The sequence below is a fragment of the Clavispora lusitaniae genome (genome assembly GCF_014636115.1).
Source record: "Clavispora lusitaniae strain FDAARGOS_655 chromosome Unknown tig00002663_pilon, whole genome shotgun sequence".
NCBI classification, from domain to species: Eukaryota; Fungi; Ascomycota; class Pichiomycetes; order Serinales; family Metschnikowiaceae; genus Clavispora; species Clavispora lusitaniae.
Genome location: NW_027093982.1, coordinates 570,348 through 592,702, shown reverse-complemented (window position 1 = coordinate 592,702; position 22,355 = coordinate 570,348). Strand labels below are relative to the sequence as shown.

At 46.1% G+C, this 22,355-nt stretch overlaps 10 protein-coding genes across 10 annotated transcripts; 5 read left to right on the top strand and 5 right to left on the bottom strand. All coding sequences in view use genetic code 12, as the record gives it.

Moving 5' to 3' along the window:
• Window positions 1-423: 423 nt before the first annotated feature.
• FOB63_004903 (MFS transporter, sugar porter (SP) family protein) lies at window positions 424-2,031 on the top strand (the record flags this gene model as incomplete). Its single annotated transcript, XM_002617439.2, has 1 exon — window positions 424-2,031. One exon carries the CDS (start codon window positions 424-426, stop codon window positions 2,029-2,031), a length of 1,608 nt encoding a protein of 535 aa, XP_002617485.2.
• Window positions 2,032-3,333: 1,302 nt separating this feature from the next.
• Window positions 3,334-5,496, top strand: FOB63_004902 (Zn(II)2Cys6 transcription factor; the record flags this gene model as incomplete). Its single annotated transcript, XM_002617440.2, has 1 exon — window positions 3,334-5,496. The coding sequence occupies one exon, from the start codon at window positions 3,334-3,336 to the stop codon at window positions 5,494-5,496; it is 2,163 nt and encodes a 720-aa protein (XP_002617486.1).
• An 858-nt stretch (window positions 5,497-6,354) lies between these two features.
• Window positions 6,355-8,775, top strand: RAD53 (serine/threonine/tyrosine protein kinase; the record flags this gene model as incomplete). The annotated part of the gene is made up of 1 exon (XM_002617442.2): window positions 6,355-8,775. The coding sequence occupies one exon, from the start codon at window positions 6,355-6,357 to the stop codon at window positions 8,773-8,775; it is 2,421 nt and encodes an 806-aa protein (XP_002617488.1).
• Window positions 8,776-8,860: 85 nt separating this feature from the next.
• KIP2 (Kip2p) lies at window positions 8,861-10,780 on the bottom strand (the record flags this gene model as incomplete). The annotated part of the gene is made up of 1 exon (XM_002617443.2): window positions 8,861-10,780. The coding sequence occupies one exon, from the start codon at window positions 10,778-10,780 to the stop codon at window positions 8,861-8,863; it is 1,920 nt and encodes a 639-aa protein (XP_002617489.2).
• A 1,122-nt stretch (window positions 10,781-11,902) lies between these two features.
• On the bottom strand, window positions 11,903-12,883 carry FOB63_004899 (uncharacterized protein; the record flags this gene model as incomplete). Its single annotated transcript, XM_002617444.2, has 1 exon — window positions 11,903-12,883. One exon carries the CDS (start codon window positions 12,881-12,883, stop codon window positions 11,903-11,905), a length of 981 nt encoding a protein of 326 aa, XP_002617490.2.
• Window positions 12,884-13,513: 630 nt separating this feature from the next.
• Window positions 13,514-15,613, top strand: PUS7 (pseudouridine synthase; the record flags this gene model as incomplete). Its single annotated transcript, XM_002617445.2, has 1 exon — window positions 13,514-15,613. One exon carries the CDS (start codon window positions 13,514-13,516, stop codon window positions 15,611-15,613), a length of 2,100 nt encoding a protein of 699 aa, XP_002617491.2.
• Window positions 15,614-15,995: 382 nt separating this feature from the next.
• FOB63_004897 (uncharacterized protein) lies at window positions 15,996-16,811 on the bottom strand (the record flags this gene model as incomplete). The annotated part of the gene is made up of 1 exon (XM_002617446.2): window positions 15,996-16,811. The coding sequence occupies one exon, from the start codon at window positions 16,809-16,811 to the stop codon at window positions 15,996-15,998; it is 816 nt and encodes a 271-aa protein (XP_002617492.2).
• A 235-nt stretch (window positions 16,812-17,046) lies between these two features.
• FOB63_004896 (thiosulfate sulfurtransferase) lies at window positions 17,047-17,952 on the top strand (the record flags this gene model as incomplete). The annotated part of the gene is made up of 1 exon (XM_002617447.2): window positions 17,047-17,952. The coding sequence occupies one exon, from the start codon at window positions 17,047-17,049 to the stop codon at window positions 17,950-17,952; it is 906 nt and encodes a 301-aa protein (XP_002617493.2).
• Window positions 17,953-18,668: 716 nt separating this feature from the next.
• Window positions 18,669-20,063, bottom strand: FOB63_004895 (uncharacterized protein; the record flags this gene model as incomplete). Its single annotated transcript, XM_002617448.2, has 1 exon — window positions 18,669-20,063. One exon carries the CDS (start codon window positions 20,061-20,063, stop codon window positions 18,669-18,671), a length of 1,395 nt encoding a protein of 464 aa, XP_002617494.2.
• A 1,261-nt stretch (window positions 20,064-21,324) lies between these two features.
• On the bottom strand, window positions 21,325-22,349 carry IST1 (Ist1p; the record flags this gene model as incomplete). The annotated part of the gene is made up of 2 exons (XM_002617449.2): window positions 21,325-22,094; window positions 22,328-22,349. 2 exons carry the CDS (start codon window positions 22,347-22,349, stop codon window positions 21,325-21,327), a joined length of 792 nt encoding a protein of 263 aa, XP_002617495.2.
• Between the last annotated feature and the right edge of the window lie 6 nt (window positions 22,350-22,355).

Genomic DNA, 22,355 nt, shown 5'->3' with positions numbered 1-22,355 from the left:
CGTGCACCACGACATGCGTCGAGAACCTCGTCAGACGACGCTAAGTGATGTACCGAGAGATGAAGAATGCAAGAAATACGAAAATCTTGGGGCAGTCACGGGCCGGGCCTACAACCAGCGGGGCAGAGGCCGGAAGCTGTTCTTGTTCGGGCAACGTTGCCCTTAGACGACCTGCACACACGCAGAGGTTTGTCTCTTGATGCAAGATTTGCGACAAGACGGACTGTTGAAGATGACCCTGCGTGGCGGCTAAAGCGCGCAAAAGATGTTGCGGCGGAAGAGTTTTTCTTCTTCTGCACGAATACCCCACGAATTGGACGCGGGGCACATGCTTGGCCGAATCCAGAAGTCTTCCAAGCCATATATAAAGACGGCCACTGCAGCTCAAGGTTTTCCCTTTCCCTTCATTCACTATCTATCATCATGAGTCTGTCTTCATTGGAAAAACAAGTGGTTGAACCCGACTTGGATGACATTGAAAAAGTTGCCCGTGCCCAACAAAAGTTGGAGCATGGATACACGAGATGGCAAGCCATCAAGTTATACCCGCGTGCCGCCATATACATTGTGATTTTGGTCTGGGGCATGATTACCGTCGGATTTGAGAACCAGGCATCCGGTATTGTGCTTTCGATCCCAACCTTCAGAAAAGATTTTGGCCACTTCTACAAAGGAGCGTATGTTTTGGAAGGAAAATGGCAGTCGGCCATTTCCGGTGGTCCATACGGTGCGTTTGTTGTCGGCAGTTTCCTTGGTTCCTACTTGGCTGACCGTTTTGGAAGAAAGTTTTTGATCTGGGGCACCACCGCCTTTACTTTTGTGTTCATCGGCCTTGAATACGCTGCCACTTCTATCGAGGTTTTCTTCATTGGAAAGTTCTTGAACGGTTTGTGCTTGGGTATCATCCAAACCGTGGGAACCACATACGTGGCTGAATTGACTCCCTTGGCCTTGAGAGGTATGAGCACGGTTTCGGTCAATTTGGCCTTCTGTATCGGTCCATTTGTGTGTTATTTGATTGCTAACAAGACTTCGACCAGAGCAGACAGGTGGTCTTACCGTGCTATCTTCTGCTCCCAATGGGGATTTGCCGGAATTGCCATTATGCTTTTCGGTTTCCTTCCTGAGTCACCTTACCACTATGTGATGAGAAACAAGGACGAAAAAGCTTTGGGAGCACTTCGGAAAATATATCCAGATGCCGGCATGGCCGAGTCGCAGTTGCTGATCATCAAGGCCAACATTGAAGAGGCTAGAGTTTTGTCCAAATCGGGATCATACCTTGAACTTTTCAACCGCAAGAACTGGCGCAGAACTTTACTCGGAACCTCGGTTTTCATCATGCAACCCATGAGTGGTTTGGCATACGTGGCCTCTTACCAGACATATTACTACCAGCAGGCCGGATGGGACACACTGAAATCCTTCCATGTCAGTTGTGTGGCCCAAGCACTTTCAGTGAGTGGTACAATTTTGGCCATTTTCATGGTGGACCGGTTTGGAAGACGTTTTGTCACTTTGTACGGAATTATCGCCTTGGCTATTTTGAATGTTTTGACCGCTGGTCTCGGTACAAGCAAGAAACAGAGCCTTTTGAGTGCATCTTCCATCATTTTGACCATGTACAACTTCTTCTACAACTCGGGTATCGGCCCCATCGCTTACTCCATCAACTCGGAAATCCCCACTTCTCAATTGAGAGTGAAAACCATTGCCGTCGGGTTGAGTCTTAATAACGGTTTGCTGTGTATGTGGTCTTTCGTCCTTCCTTACATGTTTAATGTTGACCAGGCCGACATGGGTTCGAAGATCAACTTTATTTTCGCTGGCTGTTGTTTCTTCTCCTTGTACTTTTTCTACTTCTACTTGCCTGAAACTGCCAACCGCTCCTACGAAGAAGTCGACGAGATGTTCAAGGCAAACATTCCTGCTCGCAAATGGAGAAGTTATGTTACAAGTGAACGCACAGAGGCTGAAAGCGTTTACGCCGAACAGGCCAAGGGCGAAACTGCCCACATTGAGAATTCCTAATTTGTTAAAATGAATACTTGTACGTGATTGCTTGTAGCTGCGGGATGGCCGGCAACTAAACAATTTATGAGTCACTTGCCAGATAAATCGTGGAACGATTTTTGGGCAGTAATCGACCGTCTTTTAAGTGCTGGTTAAATAACTTTCGTTGTATGGATACTTTTATGGGCTAGATAACTATTTATTGTGAACATCAACATGCCGGGATGTTTTCACGTTTTAAAAATTTGTTGGTGTAGTTACACCAACCAGAAAAGGTCTTTGCGATTGGATTTGTTTCCTTATTATATGTACCTAGTTTGTCGTCATATGTAGACTTGTAACCGGAGAAGTTTACAGAATCTGATTACTAATGCATCTAGCATGTACCAAGTTGGGTAAAGAGGCTCTGTTTTTGATATTTCTGTCAACAATATAATAAATTACCGTCCAGATGAATATCCATAATGAACGGAGAAACCGATGTCAAACTCATTTCTGCTTAGATAAATCAGTTAGAATTTGCGTGACTTCAACGTGTCCATAGATTGGCTTTTCTGGTGTCTAGTGTAATTTCATTATCTATTATTTCGACAGAATTTAGGACTCTCTTCTATTAGGAGAGGCAAGAGAATACTATGAGTAAAAATACGCCTACTAATGGAGACTCACTCTCGGATTCCATTCTCGTTTTTGGAAATTAATGGCCCAGACTTAGTTTCCGCTGTCATTCCCGAACTCAAAGCAGTATGACTTAGCTCTGGCCTCGACGATCTATTATCATGGTCCTAGCACTTTTCTGCCAAGATTTCCGTGAGGAAGGAACAATGAAATCAAAAAGGTTATGACTTGGAGATCAGTAGCCATTCTAAGCCTATCAATATAGCCATTCTAAGCCTATCAGCCATTCTAAGCCTACATCACGCTATAAGTATCACTCCATCACGCAATAAAGATTCGGATTTCTATGGGCGTCATTCTTCCACATTCACGGCTGGGCACAATACCAAAGTCCTACAGTAGACCAATCTTGCATTAAATAGCTCAACAAGTACTCCTGTCTACACAATTTCCATCCATCTTGTCTCGGCCAGGATATTTCCGATGACCATCGCTCTCTTCTAATTCACTCCATTCATGTAATTTCTTTATCCAGTCTCTCTTTGTTTCCTCACACATCGCCTCCTTTTTCGTACTTTTTCGTACTTTCCACCACTCAGTCGTTGTATTTTTTCCTCACCGTTCGTTGCATTTTTCCTCACCGTTGTATTTTTTCCTCGTTCTCCACACAGACCCGCACATCAACGTTCTTTCTGGGGTAACATGGAGAATGAACCCAGCGCCAAAATCTCAAAGGCTTGCAACTCGTGCAAGGAGAAAAAGAAAAAATGTGACCGTGCCAGCCCCAGATGCGGCTACTGCGCTCGAAACGGCCTTACGTGTAAGTATCGGGCGCTCCAGAAACCTGGGCTTCCTGTCGGATACGGAAACACCATGCTAGACAAGCTTCTGCTGCTTGACGCCAAGATCGAAGGCAACCAGGAGTCGGCGCTTCTGGAGCTTCGCGTGATGGCAGACCAGCTCAAGGACTTGAAGTCCAAAGTCAAGCTCATCTTGAACCAGACCTCGACCATTTCCAACACCTTCAGCTCTGTGGGAGTCCTTAGCGTCGAATCCTTGACCACATCTTCGGATTCCCTGAGCCAACACGCCAGCGACTCGGCCGACCGGACCGGCTCCGACCGCAGCCCCGAGCGGAATCTTGCGCTGGCGATTCTGCTTGAAAACGCCCGCAACGTGCTGTTTTCCCTGCCCTCGTGGCCGCTCCCGTCGTTGCCCATCGTGGGCAAGTTGGTGGACTTGTTCTTCCTCCGCATTTTCCCCGGTTTTCGTGTGGTGCACCCAAGTTCCCGAAACGCTCTTCTAGATCTGTACGCCCAGCACTTGGCCAGCCGAAGCCCCGACGCCTCAAAGATCGCCCCCAACTTTTTGGGCGTCATCCTTTGTGCCATCCGGTTTGCCCACCAGATCTTGCTTTCCGAGGAGATCGACCGGTGCCGCAACTTCTGTCGAACAACCATTCTCTCCAAGTGCATTGGGGTGGCGCTGGTGGAAGATCTCCAGGCCATGACGCTTTTGGCCTACGATCTGTTTGGCAAGTCCAACAACCCGCGCACGTGGGGCTACATCTCGTTGATTTCGTGTGCGGTGATCCACTTGAATCTCACCAAAGAGCCTCCGGCGTCGGAGAAGTTGTCGTTCCGCCAAAACGACCAGGGCACCAAGAGGGCAAAGATTTTGTCTCCGCAGAACGTCATTTCGCCGAAAACGCTAACGCCGTTCGACGAAGAGTGCCACCGAAACCTCTTTTGGGAAATCTATATCTTGGACCGCCTTTCAAGTGTCTCCAACTCTTTCCCGTGCAAATTGGACGGCAAGGAAATCGACCGCCAGCTTCCAATCAAGGCAAGCCTATGGACTCCTACCATGGATGAGGAAATGAACCAACTCGGACGCAAGCTAAAACAGCCAGCGCCGCGAGATTGCTATGACTCGGCAGCGTACTTGATTGAAATTGTTAACATTCTTGGTGATATCCACTTGTTCTTGAGAGAGTCCATTGACGTGACCAACATGAAGGAAATTCTAAGTTGGCAAATGAAATTTTCCGAGTTTGACAACGAGCTTCTGAGGTGGAAGGCATCTTTGCCCATGGTCTATCAGCAGTATTTAGATCTGCAAGTGATCAATTTCGAACAAAATGTCACCGTCAAGGATGTACTTTTGTTTTCCATCTACCACATGGCTGTGATTCGTTTGAATTCTGCGTTGGGCTACCAAAAGTTTGACTCGAACTATTTTTTGTTCTCTAACACTGCAAGAACAAAGTGCTTGGATTCGGCAGAAAGTATAGCCTCGTTTTCCGAAAAGTTGCCTGTACTTCTCGGACACTTACAAGGAGAAATATTTTCGTCGTGTGGCCCCTTTTTCGGTTTCACTGTTTGGGTGGCAGCACGTCTATTGTTGGTGAATGCCATCAACAATGGTGAAGGATTCTCACCCAGCTTGGATCAGTTAATATCCGTGTTGACAAAAATGGGCCATACTTGGGAGAGTTGCATGAAATACAGGGACATTCTTGGGTTCCTCAAGGACGAAGAGCTTGAAAACATGTCCCACGACTTGGGATTGCTTTCGAGAGAGGTTGGCCTTGGTAATCCGGGCGAAGTTTTCCCAGAAGGTGAGGAAGGAAATGCAGAAGAACGGTATCACTCGAAAAGCGCCAAAGTGTTCTCAGATATGCGTTTCAATGCCTACAGCCTTGATGTGCTCTTGTCGAAAAAGATTGAGCAGTTCAGAAAAGAGGGAAAGGGCGAGATCTCGCCTCACAACCAGACGGACTTTTCCAACTTTTTTGAATGGTTTAAGATGCCCATAAACGAGCTCAACTCGCCTTTTTTCAACCAAGTGCAGCCTGGTCCTTAGTTGGAGATTATTTATCTGGAGGTTACAATGATTAGTGAATGTAATAAGATTAATGTAGGAAAGAAAAGGCGACGAACTATCTCAGTGGTGAACATATAGTTGTACGTACTCAAAAATTGGATAATAAAGGTATGGATTATGGAGTATATAGAAAACGTGCAGATGAGCAAAAACTTTTAATGTTTACTATCTTCATCTATCAAAAAGACAGAGGTACTTTCAACAAAATCGATCTTCGAGTATAAATAGTAGAATGCTTTTTCGTGAATGAACCAAGGCAGAATTGTGAAGAAACCCTTTCGCTTGCATTTCTCAAAGTTCTCCAATGGTTGGAGGATGTGATTCAAGGTGAATTCTGGGGTATTAGCCTATAGTTTCTCTTACCAAAACTGAGATTCCTCAATCGATCAAATTCCGCTCAAATATTCGGAGATGATAGATATGTGTTTTTTTTTTTTTTTTATGCCAGACAATGTTGAGTCCAAAAAATGTTGGAGTGACAACATAGATAGCGGTTCTTTCTATCTTCCAGAATACGTTTCCCTGGATCAATTCAAATATGCTTGAAAAACCACACAAGATATCTTGTACTTCCACCTTTCTAAGATAGTATCGCACAAAAGTTTAAAGTGCCACCATGAGAAATTGAAAGACGAGAATCAAAAAAGAAGAAACAAAAAACTACACCTATGAAAGTGATAAAAATAAATTAAACACGCAACTTTCAAAATATAATCATGAATCCCGAACAATTAAAAGATAAACATCAACATTCTAGTACTTACTCCTGCACGCGAGACGCGTAAAAGATTTGAACCCCACGTCTTTCTTTTTACCAACCCGAGGCCAAACTCCGAAATGGAGCCGACTCAACCTACTCAGACCCAGCCGACACAAAAGTCGCCACTGGTGCAAGAGGAAGAAAAAAACTCCGATCACGTGTGCCGCTTGATCTGTACCACAGGCCAGTATCAAAGCTTTGACTTGAACAAAAACCAGCCGACGCGAAGCACGGCTCTGGCGACGAAAAAAACGTGGCTTTTCGGCAGAAACGCCGACTGTGATTTCGTCTTAAGCACTTGCACGCGTTTGTCCAACAAGCACTTCAAACTTTGGCTCAACTTGGCCGACAAGACTTTGTGGATCCAAGACACGTCCACCAACGGCACGCATCTCAACGGGAGCCGGCTCGTGAAGGGCTCGAACTACATAGTCAACCAGGGCGACGAGATTGCCGTTGGTGTGGGTGTGCCAAAAGACGTTATACGGTTTGTGGTTCTATTCTCTGATTTGTACAATCCTTCCAACTCCGAAAAGAGCTCCGTTATCAAGGACGAGGGCATTTACAAGGACTTCATCATCAAAAACGAAACCATCGGCCAAGGCGCGTTCGCTACTGTGAAAAAAGTCATTGAACGTTCTACAGGTGACTCATATGCCGTGAAAATCATTAACAGAAGAAGGGCAATCCACGCAGGCGGCAAAGGTGCCATGCTTGGCGTGAACCGAGAGCTAGAGATTCTCCGCAAGCTAGACCACCCAAATATTGTCAAACTCAAGTCATTTTACGAGGACATTGAAAACTATTATTTGGTAATGGAGCTCGTGCCGGGAGGAGATTTAATGGACTTCGTGGCAGCAAATGGGGCTATTGGCGAAGACGCCACTCAGGTAATCACAAGACAGGTGCTTGATGGGATTGCCTATGTACACAAGTTGGGTATTTCCCACCGGGACTTGAAACCCGATAACATTCTTATCATGCAAGACGATCCGATTTTGGTGAAGATTACAGACTTTGGCCTCGCTAAAATCAGCGATAACGCTACTTTCATGAAAACGTTTTGCGGCACTTTGGCCTATGTAGCGCCCGAAGTCATTACAGGGAAATACGATCATTCACAAGATTCGCCTGTTAATTATAGCAATTTGGTGGACATTTGGTCATTGGGATGCCTTGTTTACGTTCTACTAACTTCGCATTTGCCTTTTAATGGCAAGACGCAAACTCAAATGTTCCAGAAAATCAAATCTGGTGAGTATCATGAATCGCCTTTAAATTCATACAAAATTTCTCCAGAAGGCCGCGATTTCCTTAACCGGTGCTTGCAAGTGGACCCAAGAAATCGGATTGTGGCTGAAGACGCAATAAAACATCCTTGGCTTGCCGACGTTGAACCATATCCATCACAAGAGTCACAGTTGTCCCAGAAAGTTGTGAGTCTCTCTCAATCTACATCTCAACAATCTCGAAAGATCGAAAACGGAATTCAAGTCAACTCATCCATGAGCAAATTGGATGACGATATTATGATGAGAGCCTTGGACTCAGACCGCAATAAGAAACAAAAGAAAGTAACCAACGCAGAGTTTAAGGTTCCGAAGCGCGTGATCCCACTCCCACAATCTCAGCCATTACAACCAAACAGCCAAAACTACCCATTTGTTCTGCCCAAAAAGGTAGACAAACCCAAGTCTTCCTCGCAGAAGAAGCGTAGCATCGATGAATTGCTGAACTCACCACAGAAAAAGTTTAAAGCCGACCCCGATATTAAACGTTTATCCATCTCCAGAGCCGAGGAAATAGCGCCTTCAGATACATGTATAATCTTGGAACCAGCCCCTGAATCTATCATGAAAAGGCCGATTTACATTAGACAAGGGGTGAATCCTTACGCCATAGGACGAAACGAAACTTGTGACACATTTATCAATGATGATCGTATGTCGAAAATCCATTGCTTGATCAACAAAAAGAGACATCCAGTGTTAGAAGCCTCCATTTACGAAAGTCCAGCCCATTGTCTTGAGGACATTTGGCTCTTAGACTTTAGCACCAACTCTTGTTTTGTCAATGGAGTTCGTCTCGGGAAAGGTCGCAAAGTGCAGATTTTTAATAGAGACAGAGTCGATTTCTTTGTCGACGATACGTGCAACCAACTGATGAGCTTCATAGTTCGTATCAATGATACCACTGGTCTTTTTAATGGTGGAGAAAAAGTCCAGGACCACAAATTTGTCAATGTGGTCAAGTTTGACGCAGCAGATGCCAAACTTCGCCCTCCAATAGTGGCAGAACCGCCTTCTGTCAAACTGCATGTCAACGGCTCACTCAGCCAACAGTACAGCGATGGAATCTTGGCAGGCAACGGAGGAAACTTCAATTCGCTGCTTCGGATCCAAAGGAAAGTATACGATCACGCCAAATCGTCGCTGCAGTCCTCCAAAAGGGCCAGTCTCCAAAGCGGCCAGGAACGGCCAAAAAACTCGTGGGTCTAATCTACATTCTCTTTTCTCTTTGCCCATTATTAATAGTATACATTGCATGATTCATTAAAGCATCATCCACAGTATCTGTAGTGTACTAACTCAGCAGCCGCTTCGGGCTTAGGTTGAAAGTTTTGATTTCCGAAAACACATTTTCCTTTTCCCTGGGTGACATGAGATTGGGCCCCAAACCGGGTCTTTTGCTATGCTCGGATACGGTATTAGATTCAACCAAACGGCGTAACTTCGACGTTTTCGTTAACCCATATATGATGCGATCTTTGTCCTTGATTGTTTCCTTTAGCTGCCATATTTCCTCTTCCTGCTCCTTGAGCATGGCTTCGATATGTTTGTCTGACAACCCCCTTCTGCTAGTATCTCCGACAATGGACGATTGTTGGCGAGCGAGTCTGAGTTGTTCCTCTAAATGGGAAATATACAGTTTGTATTCTTCCATCTCGTAGTTTACTCTTTTGTAGAACTCTTCTAGGTTGGACATCATCATTTGCAGAGACACTTTGTCTGTGTCGACGCCCAAAATGTCATTCAATGTATCATTTCGAAGAAGGATGGTTTCTGTTTTCTGCAAATCGTTGAGACGGGTGAGATGCTCGAGTTTTTCGTTCAAAACGCTGATTTCTGCCCGGAGTCCTGCCGTTTCCACATCGGATGCAGAGCTCACGTTTCGAGGCGTAAGTTTAAGCATCTGGATTTCGTTTTTCTGTGTCTCCACTGTTTGCCGAAGCTCATCCAAAAGCCGCTGTGTTTCTGTATCTGTTAGAGCCTGTTTCTTGTTTGTTTTCACCGTGATGACAATATCTTTAGCTCTGGCAGCAAACCGTAATGTATTGTATGTTTCTGTGATGAATTGTTGATTGACTGCGGCCTGATTAGAGCCCAAATGTATGGTACACAAAATCAGCACCAAGGAGGAACCTGAGAGCGCTGGTTGAAGTAATCGGGTCAACTTCGAGTCTCGATATGGTATGTGCTCCATGGAAGCAGACGGAGAAGTGGAAAGAAGGGATAGTTTGTTGATAACGGTCGAAAGTGCCAAGAGAGACTTGTTTATGAACGCCCCTTCTTTGCGTCTTTCCAAGCTGGACGTCGCTCTTTCGGAACCGGCCAAGTCGCAAAGAGAAAGCGTACAATGAGAGTCTGTTTGCGCTACAAGATCAACGATATGGAGTCTCAATTGCAAAATGGCGTGCGACCGGGAAGATCGCGCGTTGTAGTCTGTTGCTGAGGTTTTTCTTTTCGTGTCGCCGGTTCTGATCAACAGAAGCAAGTGTTCTTTCGAAAGAATCACCGGGCTGGACGCGCCGACGATTTTCGTGCCGTAGTCTGGGTCATCGCGGATCTTCAAGTCTGAGGGCGCTGATAGCGAGTTTGACAAAAGATCAACAATCTTCTCGTTGTAGATTTCCAAGTACGACGCCGACAACTCGTACTGTTTGGACGAGTCGGACGATATCCTGTCGAAAATCTCGTCGATCGCCAAACGGACAAAGCCAGGGTCGTGGTCTTCGCCGCGCATGGAGTACGTTTTGCCCGAGCCCGTCATACCGTAGGCAAAGAGCGTGCTGTTGTATCCATCGTGGAGAAAACTCTTGACTATATGCGAACACAGCCGCATGTACACTTCTCTGTTGGTGAGATCTGTGGTGGCCGGGAAAACGTTGTCGAAACAGAAAGACGACTGGTCCGCAATGTTGGAAATGGTGTTTGTGTCGTGCTCGATCCACCAGTTTTTGCTGTGGGCCGTGTCTGAATGGGGATTTGGCCTGATGCTGACAGTAATAGTTCCAGTGTACGGTTCGGCGCGGAAAGACGGGGTCGAAGGCCGGCTCCCCATGGAAGATCCGGGTCTCGATCGGGACATGGGCATTGTTCTAGGCGACTGGGGTCTTCCTCTGGCAGAAACGGGTCTTTTCAAATCGGAGAAGCTGGATCTCTTGGACAACTGGGACAGGCTTCGGGCGGGCGGGCCGCCGGAGAGCGAGGAGCTGGGGCGCATTGGGAAAGGGCCCTTTTTGGATTTCTGGCAAGTATGAAAAAGAGTATCTAGACGATAAGAAAAGATGTGTTTACATCTTTCTGAAAGAGGTAACACGCAGGTAATTAAGCCACTGCAGGAACAGAACACCCGTACACCACATGTTATACATCTCGTAAGCCGTGCGTTCGAATCGCAGCCGCGACTGTGTTTTCAAGTGTTTTGGCATGGTTTGAGGAAATGAGGGCGAGCGCTCAGGAGCTTAACTATGTGGTGTACGAATGTTCTTATTTGGTGTATGGGTTTTTGACTATCAGATGTACGGATGTTGCATCTGGTGTATGGGTTTTTGAAGGGATGTATGGGTTTTCCCATGGTGCATGGGTGTTTTATGGTGTACGGATGTGACTTTGAGAGGTACGGGTGTGAGTTCTTTTTGTGTCACCCACCAACCCCCATAATCTGGGGTACAAAAAGGATTTGCATTTTGCAACTACTTCCTCTTTCTGAAATGCACCGTATTTTACCTGACCGACCTGCTCTCTTGCCAAATATTCTATGAACCCTGAAACTGAGGCTTCTGTTTTTCATTACGTCTCATTCAATTGTGGTTCCGTCATAATTGACTAGTCTTTATGATTTCTCTAAAATATGTAACTGAACAACTTTGTCTACAAAATTAAGTTCTTCAAGCTATTAAGCCAATGCAGATAATTCTTTCGTGCTCAACCTCTAATGGAAAACACGACTTGTGATTTGATAATGGTGTGGACAGGTCAAGTCTCTCAAATGTCAGCAAGCTTTCCTGACGCTCACTTGATAACTTTGAATGATCCCAAAGAAATCTTAACTCCCCATATGAGTAAAAGATAGACAAATACTATTTTTGCCTAGAACGAAAACAGACCAAGCTCCGTTGGAAGGAAGAACGGTCGGTTTTTATTATTTTATGGATGCATTGAACTTGCATTGTGCTCAAAAGCTGCAATGAGATAACAAAGTCAAGCGGTTAAAACTTACGGGATCTAAAGCTATTCCATACTACGGGTTCGGTGACAAAGTCAATGCAGTATAAATCTCTGTCAAGATGTTCTGCCAACATTATAATATCTGTCTAGATGCTAATATATCATTATAAGCCTGTTAGACCTCGAAACATGGCTTGTTGGTGGGATCTCTCGCATACTTGAGTGCCCAGGCAGAATACTTGTGAGCAAACGTCGACTCTTTCTTGTCAAAGGCCTTTTTTGCCATTACTGCGCTTCGAATGTCGGCAAACTGAATGCTTACACTGAGTTTTTTTGAAATCACCGGCATGATCTCGACAATGGTGCCAAAACGATGGAAATCCCACTTGACACTTTCGGCATCAAAATCGCTCGAGAAATTCTCCTCTGGAACAGGGTACACTCGTTTGCTCCTGTAATCTTTGGCCACTTTTCCTTCCACTGGCTGGCTGAGTACAAGCATTCTCGAAGCATGGAAATAATCCACTTCTTCAACTATATAAGCGGGCAAATGTGATGGTGTTTCTTCACGGCTTGCCTGAGCCCACGAAACATCGAGGTGTTTCCCATTGACCATGAAAAGGCCTGTTTCCGTGGCGTACTTGAGGAATAAGTTGGCTTTGGCGGCCGAGAGAAAATGCACTTCGAGACACGGGTCTGCTGTTTTGTGGTAGACGATTTTTTCCAAAGCACCGCCTCGGATCTGTGCCACCACATTGCCAATGGCAGTGTTTCCCGGGATCCCATGAAGAAGCACCGATCTCCTGCCTGCTTTCGATAACTCCGAGGCGCTAAGCGATCTTTTTGTCATCACCTGTTTCATATACTTGGAAGAAGCAACATGTCCGATCCTGTCGTTCAGAAGATAGCGGACTTTTTCGGCGTGGGGATCAGCAATGGTCAAGCGGCCCAAGTCGGCAATTCCAGGAGATTCCCGCGAGTCTCCTAGGCGGTCCTTGAATTTGGCCATATGGTCTTGGACGAAAACTCGCATGGTGTCTTTCCGATCGGCATTTACCAATCTTGGGTCTTCCCAAACATCTCTTTTCTGTTCAGGAAACCAGTCCCACCAGTCGTGAGTCTTCTTGCCCCAGGAGACAGATGGCTTGGCCCACATGTTTAGCAAAATGAAGAAGAAAGCGTTTTGCACCCAAATGTTTTTGCGCACCGGATTATTTTGAGATAAAGAGGAGACATACTTGGGCAGTAAAATAAATGAAAGGTCACACCAATGACTGACTTATGATGCTGTATGTGAATGATAGTTTGTATATTCAGACTAGGAATTCACCGAATAGATGTAAATAAAGAAGTCATTAGCGGAAACTATAAATGATGAAGAGATAGATTGTAGCTTTACAAGGAGAACATAACCATTTATAGCAGGATTCATAGATCATGGATAGCTACTTCTAAAGAGTATCTTCTATTTGGATTTACCATAAATTGTTCTTTTTGGTATTTATTCACATATCATGGATTCTCATAAAACTCATCGATTGTCTTGTCCTTGACTTTAATTTTGTAATACTTGACTCTATTCCTAACATTATACTACTCCGTGACCTAAGCTCTTCATTTCTCTCCATTCATTCTTTTTCATTTTTATTTCTTCATTTTTTATTTTCTTCATCTCTTCTCCACGCCTGTCTATATACATGTGCGATGATGTGAAAAGGCATCAATGCAAAAAACTTGACTATCTATTTTCAAGCTCCGCTTCAACAACAGTTTTGTTCGAAAAACTATGGAAAGCATCAAAAGAGCTGCAGACGAGGCCATTGGGCCCAACAAAAAATTCCAGCAGCCCGACCCGGCGAAAATGGTCCAGGAAAAAGACGTTGGCATCACCCAGTATATAAACGAGTCCTACAAGAACGGCGGAGGCTTTTTCGGCACGATCAAACAGAGATACTCTGACTTCCAGGTCAATGAGATCGACATGGCTGGAAACGTTGTGCATTTGACCGACGAAGGTGTCGACTTGGGCAAATCCAGAAAGGAAAAAAAATTGGAACAAAGACAGGCCATCCGGGCAGATCTCCAAGGAAAGACGCCCGAAGAAGTTGAGCAGATCAAGAAGGAAAAGGCCGAGAGCCAAAACGAAGCTGCCGAAACTGCTGAGGAAAAATCCCACTTCAAAGTCTCTCCAGAAAACAGAGAACGCCTTTTGGAATTCATCACCGCAGACGAGCTTGAGCAAATCGAAAACTTGTTCAGCACCGGAGGCAACATGGAAACGAAAACAACGTTCGGCGACAAAGCTAAGCGCACGCAGTTGCACCAGTTGTTCCGTCTGGCGTTTGAAGGGAAGTTGGAAACGCTCACCTCGAGCGAAAACACCTTCAAAGTGGCTTTACACAAGGGAACTTCGGGCGGCCAGCGCAGAAACAACAATAACAATAACAACATCAACCACGTGGACGAGCAGGGCGTCATCAACTACGGCTTGGGGCCCTTCAAAAACTACTTGCACTTCACCGTTTACAAAGAAAACAAAGAAACCATGGAAATCGCCTCCACCATCACCAAGTTCTTGCGGATCCCCAACAAGGCGGTCAAGTATGCGGGAACAAAGGACAGACGAGGCGTTACATGCCAGAAGTTCTCCATCCACAAGGGGAAAGTGGCCCGTGTGACATCTCTCAACAAGGGCCTTCGAGGTGCCATTTTGGGAGGCTTCTCCTACGAAGACAGATCGTTGGATTTGGGCGACCTCCAGGGAAACGAGTTTGTCATTGCCATCCGGGATGTGCGTGCTCTTTCGCCGGACCAGAACATCGAGGCTGTTATTGCAGACTCGTTCCAGTCTCTCCAGAAGAACGGCTTCATCAACTACTATGGTCTACAAAGATTTGGCACGTTCTCCATCTCGACGCATGAGTTGGGAATCATTCTCTTGAAAGAGGACTGGAAGGGTGCCGCCGAGCTTATTTTGGCCGAACAGGACCGGGTGGTGCCTGATTCCGTTGAGGCCCGGCGCAAATGGGCCGAAACCGGCGACGCCGCAGAAGCAGCGAAGTTGATGCCCCGTCGCTGTTCGGCCGAACATGCGGTGTTGAATTGTTTGGCCAAGGAGAAGAAGGGCGACGACGGATACTCCAAGCAAGCGTATTTCCGGGCCATCATGCAAATTCCTCGCAACTTGCGCCTTATATATGTGCATGCGTACCAGTCGTATGTGTGGAACCTCGTTGTGTCCAAGAGAATGGAGCTTTTCGGGTTGGAAGTGCAAGAAGGCGATTTGGTGATGGTGGAGGAGAAATCGCTGGAAAGCAACATTGTGACCGAAATAGTCGATGGTGAAGTGTTTGCCGAGGATGTTGCTGGACCGGCTTCTGACAAGGTGAGGGCCTTGACAAAGGAAGACATTGAGTCTGGAAAGTACACGATTTTCGACGTTGTGTTGCCGTCTCCAGGCTATGATGTGGTGTATCCTACGAACACGCAGCTTATGGAGGTTTACGAGAAGGCCATGGCCAAGGATGGCTTGGATCCACATAATATGGGCCGCCGTGTCAAGGAGTTTTCTTTGGCTGGCTCTTACAGACCAGTGATGGGTATGCCTCTGGGTCTCTCCTATGAAATTGTCAAGTACAAGGAAGACACTGATGCCTTGATCCGGACCGATTTGGAACTTTTACGGGAAAAGGAAGCAACGGGCACTGTTTTAGACCGCGTTGTCAAGTCCGAAGACCCAGAGGCCAATAAAACAGCCGTCATTTTGCAAATGAGATTGGGAGTGAGCAGTTACGCTACTATGGCCCTTAGAGAATTCATGAAGGCGGACACAAGCCGCTTGAGCGCCAATTTTGATGTGAAGACTGGAAAGACAGAGGAAAAATAGAGAATAGTATCAGCAGGATAGAGTGAAAGGATATTCAGACAATTAAACTTTGTAGAAGACCGGAATATTGGTCGAAGCTAGTCTAGAGTAAAAATCAACTCAATACGTTTGTACGTGGACTGTCGTGCTTCTGAGAACAGTGACATGGACTTGGATCTGAGAGTCCTACTATCTACCAATACGGAACGATCCAAAGGAGGTGAAGTTTAAAGCCACCGTTCCTTATAATCCTTAATTTGTTTGGCAGCAAGGCGGCACAACCTTCATATTTTCGTATCTTCGTATCTCCATATCTTCGTATCTCCATATCTTCGTATCTTCACATTCTTCACATCTACAGTAGAATGAAGTATAAATGCAGATCAATTGTCCGCATGTATCCTCATTTATATTCATCTCTTTTATCTTTCCTCCAATTGTCAAACTTCGAATCTTTTGACAGTCTGGAGAACCAAGACTTATGATCAGCTCTAAGATACCTATACCAAACATCAATTTGTTCGCCTATAACAGTCAGTGAGACTCGTGCCTTGTAGATGAGGTCGAGAAACTCTTCCTTTTGATTCCAATTCAAGGTTCGGTTCTTAGTTGCAAGCGCCATGATGAAAGTTTTCCAGATCTCGTTTGAGTCAGCTGAGTATGCCAAGAGGTAATTTAACAAAGGTGTGTAGTTTCCTTGAGCAGCCCTTGTTTGTAATTCCATAAGACGGAATCCGTTTTTCACCATAAATTCCAATTCGCTACTTTGAGACTGAGGGATAAGTTCATTCTCAACTCGGGCTCGGTCATAAGTTCCCACGGCAACCATCACTATCCTTTGTTCAAGAAGTTGAGTGAAACACGAGTGGAAGGCATGTTCCATGGCATTCACCGCCTGACGAATTTCCGCCGGTTGTCCAGAGAAGAGCTTTTGATACTCCTCAAGTGGAAGGTAGAGGTATTTTCTTCCAGTGGGGAATGTTTTCCCAAAGTTCGATTTGAAACCGTAGTACCATTCTTGCAAGTAGGCTTTCTCCGTAATCTCAAATGGGCTAAGATGTCTGATCACAAAGCGGCTCATAAGCTGTTCAATACTCTGCGCAACAAACAATGCAGTATACGTAGCCGTGTTTGAAGCTAGATCAGAGGATTCTTTAAAGGAATCTTCCAGTGAGGATCTGGAGACAGATGGCGTAGTAGCAGTAGACGGAGTGAACATTGATGAGAGTTTGATTTAGAGATATCGGGAGAAAGGCATCCATCTCAGAATGATCTTATATCCGTTAGAACTACAGGTGAAACCTTCTAGACGCATTCAGGGTATGTGTATCCCATAGTTTCAGATTCTGTAAGATAAGGATGAAACTGTTGGAGTAATCCTGTGCATACATGTAAGTCTCAACAAGCTCTGTTCAATGTTTTCCCTGCACAATGTTTAAGGCTACCCCATAATCATGCCTCCAGTAAAAATCGTTTCTCCTTCTGCCGCCAGATTGGCCCTTTCCGGCTCTGCTCGTGTTGTTCCTGTGGACGCAACTTGGCACATGCCCAACTCTGGGCTCAACGCCGCCAAACAATTTGCGCAAGAGTCCCGGATCCCGAAATCGGTTTTTTTCGACTTGGACGGTGTCTGTTGCCCCAACTCCAAGTATCCACACATGTTGCCTTCGCAGCAGATCTTCGGCCGGGCTGTTTCCAAGTTGGGAATCCAGAAGTCCGATACTCTTCTTGTGTATGACCGTCTGGGCATCTTTTCCGGGCCCAGGGCCGCATGGACATTTTCACTCTTTGGCCACGACAACGTTCTCTTGTTGGACCACTTCAAGCAGTTTGAAGCTGAAGGTGGCGTCGAGTCGGGCCCAAACACGTTTTTCCCGGCGCCTGCCGAGTATTCCGGGATTGGGAATGAAGAGTTTCTGGAAAACTATCACCACCAGGTGATTGAGTTCGAGCAGCTTGTGGACCTTGTCGACCAGAAAGCCATTGGATCCGAGTACATTTTGTTTGATGCACGGTCAGCAGACCGGTTTTCGGGCAAAGCTCCAGAACCTCGCAAGGGCTTGTCTTCGGGCCATGTTCCGGGCGCCTTGTCTTTGCCATTTGGGAAAGTGCTTGGCTCGGACGGCCATTACAAGAGCAAAGAAGAGTTGCAGGCACTTTTCAAGTCGGAGTTCAACTTGGACTTGCTGCGTCCTTTGGACAAGAGAGGAATCATCGTCATGTGTGGAACTGGAGTCACCGCTGTGATTCTTCGTTTGGCTTTGGAGCGGGCTTCAGATGTGGACATTCCAATCAGGGTGTATGATGGTTCCTGGACAGAATGGGCACAGAGAGCCGAAGATATGATTGAAAAGGATTAAGGATAATGGTAAGAAGTGAAAACAGGCGATTGGAAATGTAAGGTTCTTGAGGAGCTGGCATTCGATGAAAGAGAAGACTATGGACTATGTCTCGATGGAGTGAAATCTTGAAAGAGGTGGTTGGAAGCTTATCTAGAATAGAGGCAAGTCTACATTACTCGAGTAGGCTGAGTTCCGGCCTTCTCTGTAGATTAGGCAATTTGTAGCAACCCGTATCGTATCATGTCATATGGTTCTATAAACACCATAATGCATGAAACCGAGAAATAGTCATGCAAGAAGCAGTCTTACCTATGCCACACGTGCTCTTAAACAACTCTCATGCTCCAAACACCAGTTTCTGCCGCTCTAGTGGCAGCAAGTTTGTCTTCTGGGTGGTTGCACCAATTTCAGCGGAATTGATTGGGTTTTCGGCCAGAGCAAGCCATTCGGAGAGTCGTTCTTGTATCTTGAACCACTAGTACTATAGTTCACAAGAATGGTAGCATAGTTTCCAAGAATGGTAGTATAGTTCACAAGAGTGGTAGTATAGTTCTCAAGATAGTAGTATAGTTCCCAAGAAAGGTAGTACTGGATGTTCTTTTCCACAAAAATGATAGAATAGTTCCCAAGAATGGTAGTACTGATGCTCTCTTTCCAAGAATGGTAGTACTGATGCTCTCTTTCCAAGAATGGTAGTGCTGATGTTCTTTTCTGGTAGTACTGGATTCCCTTCCTTAACTCCATAGACACACGGTGCTGTCAGAGCCGCCGCTGGCAAAAAGACACCGCATGTTTTCCGGATCGCTGCCTGCAAAATGAACAGCATTGACAAAGCCCGTATGTGCCTCTAATGTACGCACACAAGCGACCGTCCCCGATTCGGCTAGCTCGCCCAAATCCCACACGCGAATTGTCTTGTCGTCTGACCCGCTAAAGAGATACCGCCCGCTTGGATGGACGGCAAGTGTCCGCACCCACAGTCTGTGGCCAACCAAGTCTGCAATGTGCCACGCATGCGCATTGTTCTGGACCGAGGGCTGCGGTGGGCGGTTGGGCCGGAGCTGCGGCGGCGGAAGAAGCCAGAGCTTGACCATATTGTCACGGCCGGCAGAAACCGCGTACTTGAAGCCTAGCTGTGCGTAATCGGCGTTGGACACAATGGCCTCGGAAAGATACGGGAAGCGATCCATGTTTTTGAGGAGGTAAGCATCGACATGAGCACCCGCCAGGGGCGGCAAGAACCGTGCAGCCTCCACCACATGAGAATGGCCCACCAGCACAGCCAATCCCGCGCCGGAATCGTGCAGAAGCCGGACGGACTGGTCATTGGAGCAGGTCAAGAGGAAATCGCCCACGTGGCCCAGCACCACATCAACGTCTCGGACCCAGTCACTGTGGCCCACAAACGTGCGCAAGCAGTGGCCCGAAACAACGTCCCATACTTTCACAGTCTTGTCTCGCAGAACGGAGTAAAGGGTGTTGGGCGACGATTTTGAGAACGCAAGCGCAGACACCGTGTGGTCATGGCCCGTGAGTGTGCGGACGTGGCGAAACTGGTCGCCTGCCCAAATCTTGATTGTGAGATCCGCCAGACACGATGCAAGAACGTACTCCTCCTTGTCTGTGAGGCTAAGAGGCACGTGTGACCACGCTAGCGCGTTGGCGCTCCTTGTGTGGGCGTGCCACGTTCGTATAGGCACCGTGGGGTCTGCAGCGGCCACGTCCCATGCCACAACACTGCCGTCGGCGCACGCAGCCACGATCCAGGGCAATTGCGGGTGAATGCTGACTGCTGTGACGTACTGGGTGGACGCGGTGGCAAATTTGCGTGTGGCTGCGCTCGGAAGCCAGTCACTTCTGTCTTTTGCAGCCACGTTTTGTGGCGTGGCGGCTAGAAGCGCCTTGTATGTGTTTGTTTCGTTTTCGAGATCAAGGATTTTCTTCTGGAGCCGGAGCACCGTGGCCCATTTCTTCTCGAGATACCGTGGCACAATTGTGTCGTCTGAGTCGACTCCAAGCGTGCGGGAAAGTTTCTGAAGCGTTTCGGGCTCTTCTTCTAGAAGAGGCTCCATATACTGGAGAATGGCCTTGTGGAGTTCTGTCTGCTGTCGCGAGGTGAGAATGGACATGGTACACGTATCGGGAACTATTAGCAGAAATCAAGAAAAATATAAGAAGAATTCAATCGTAAAAAAACCAGATCAGTAGAAAAACAGTTGAAGAAGCTTTGAGTAGTAAGAGGTGCGATGTTGATCTGTGCTTCTCTGCAGGCCAAGAAGCATATATCTGTTAGGCTAGTAAAGTTTCAAATTCATCCAAAATGCAAAGGGGCTGGTTTTAGTTCGGGTGTCTATGAAGAGGCTACAAATGGGGTCAGAACTTTGAATTTGTTTATTGAGCAGAATTTCGGGTATGTGCGAACATGAAATACTGACTATTTAAGGTATGCGTGAAGATACAGATCAACAGACAATGTTGACATTTTTATTGAGTGATTATTTCCACGGTTTATTTTCGGGAGTATAAAGAAGCTGGTGTTGATGGCCATTTTGGAATATCTCCTCGCTTTTTACATTTAATAGAGCAGAGTTTCATTTTGGCCTATATTGAAAGCACCATCACATATTGCCCATAAGAATGTATGCGCCACTTTGATGTTGAATAGAAGCATCCTCTGGATATGATGATTTTATTCGTTTCCATAACTTTGTGAGTTCGATTCGCTGGTTATCCGTTGGCGTATAACACAATGGTTAGTGTATATTATTACGAATGATAAAATGTAAGTTCGATTCTCTGACGAGATTAGTATATTCTTTCATCCTTTGGCTTATGTTAATTCGAATTACTTCTTCTAGGAACATGGGGAAACTAAGTAGTGGTAATGGGAGATTCAATGTTCCCACTTGTTGGAATACTGTGTACCATTTCAAGGGATTTGAGCCACATATATTAATCTTGCGGGGAGATGGGCTAGTTTTGAAAATAAATTTGCATGGCATTTATCAAGAACATTCTACTTCGCAGATATGCTATGGGTTGGCCTACTTAGATATTTTCCCATGGTCCATGTTGATTGAGTCTTGACTTTAAATGATTGTATAGACTATTCACTTTATTGGATTCTGCAGCCTATTCACTTTACTAGATTCTGTAGTAGACTCTGTTGACGAAATATGTATTACATATTAGTTCAGTTATGACTGGAACACCTCTATTGATCATTGATTGGAGAGAATCATTCATTGGTACTCGAATACAATATTTTGTGAATATTTCAATCAGGCGAATGAGCTAGTTACCTTGAATGAATCATCCATCTCCCGACTCTATGCATCGAACAGCACTGACAAATTGTGAAACAATCACATGTCCATCAGAACAACAAATTTAGCGCTTCAAAGCCGCAAAACGGGCCTTGAGCTCGTCGTAGTCAGTCTGCTCCTTGCGAGGCTTCTTTGCCACGCTGGGTTTTTCCGCTATGGGCTCAGCCACAGGCTCTTCTAGCGCATTTTCTTTTGCCCCGCCTTCTCCGTCGCTCTCGCTCGAATCTTCCTCGGGCAAGCCAGAGTACGGCACACCGTACGCTCTTGCTATTTCGCACAAGTAAAGATCGACCAACGTCTCTTGCGGCGGGTCAATCGCACAGCTTTTGACGATTTTCGCCGGGACATAGTCACCGCCCGAGTTCTCTGCCACTTTCGTAGCAAACTCTGCGCCGTAGCGCATGCGCAACATGTCGCCCAAGGCAATCATCTCCTTGATCTCCGTGTAATGAGCCGCGTACACCACCAGCAGAACTGCGTCTTTCAATCCGGAATCCAAGGGCCGCTGCATGTCCAAAATAAGCAGCATTCGGGCCAAAAGCAACTCGCAATAGAGCTCGCAGTACTCAAGAAGCTCGATGTAGATGTCGTCGCGAATGATGTTCTCCACTCTGATCTTGGCGCTCAGTTCTTTGCCGGCGGTAAGAAGGTCGGCCAACTGGCGGCGCTGCTGTTTTGTGAGGGCGGTTTTTTTCTCCTGGAGAAACTTGAGCTTGGAGATAGCCATCTTGAGAGTTGTTTTCAACCTCGTCGCATTGAGCGGCGGCACTGGCGACGGTGGCATTTCTGAAAGATAAGATAGAGAGATACAATATGGTGGTGTGCACACAAGCGCTTCATCATGATTACTGGTATTGGCAAGCTATAACTATAGAATGTATTCTCCAAAAGCAAGGCTAGAGTTTCGAGGCACAGACCTGTAAGGTTGAGATATAATTAAAAGATTGAAGTATATGGGCGACACAGAAAATAGACAGAGACAATACGTCGATGAGATAAATCGCGAGGTAGTATCAAACAAGCAGTCTGGCTAGTTGTTGCGTCATAGACTGTTGGCTGTACTTGACAATCGGCAGAAAATAGCGTCATGGACTG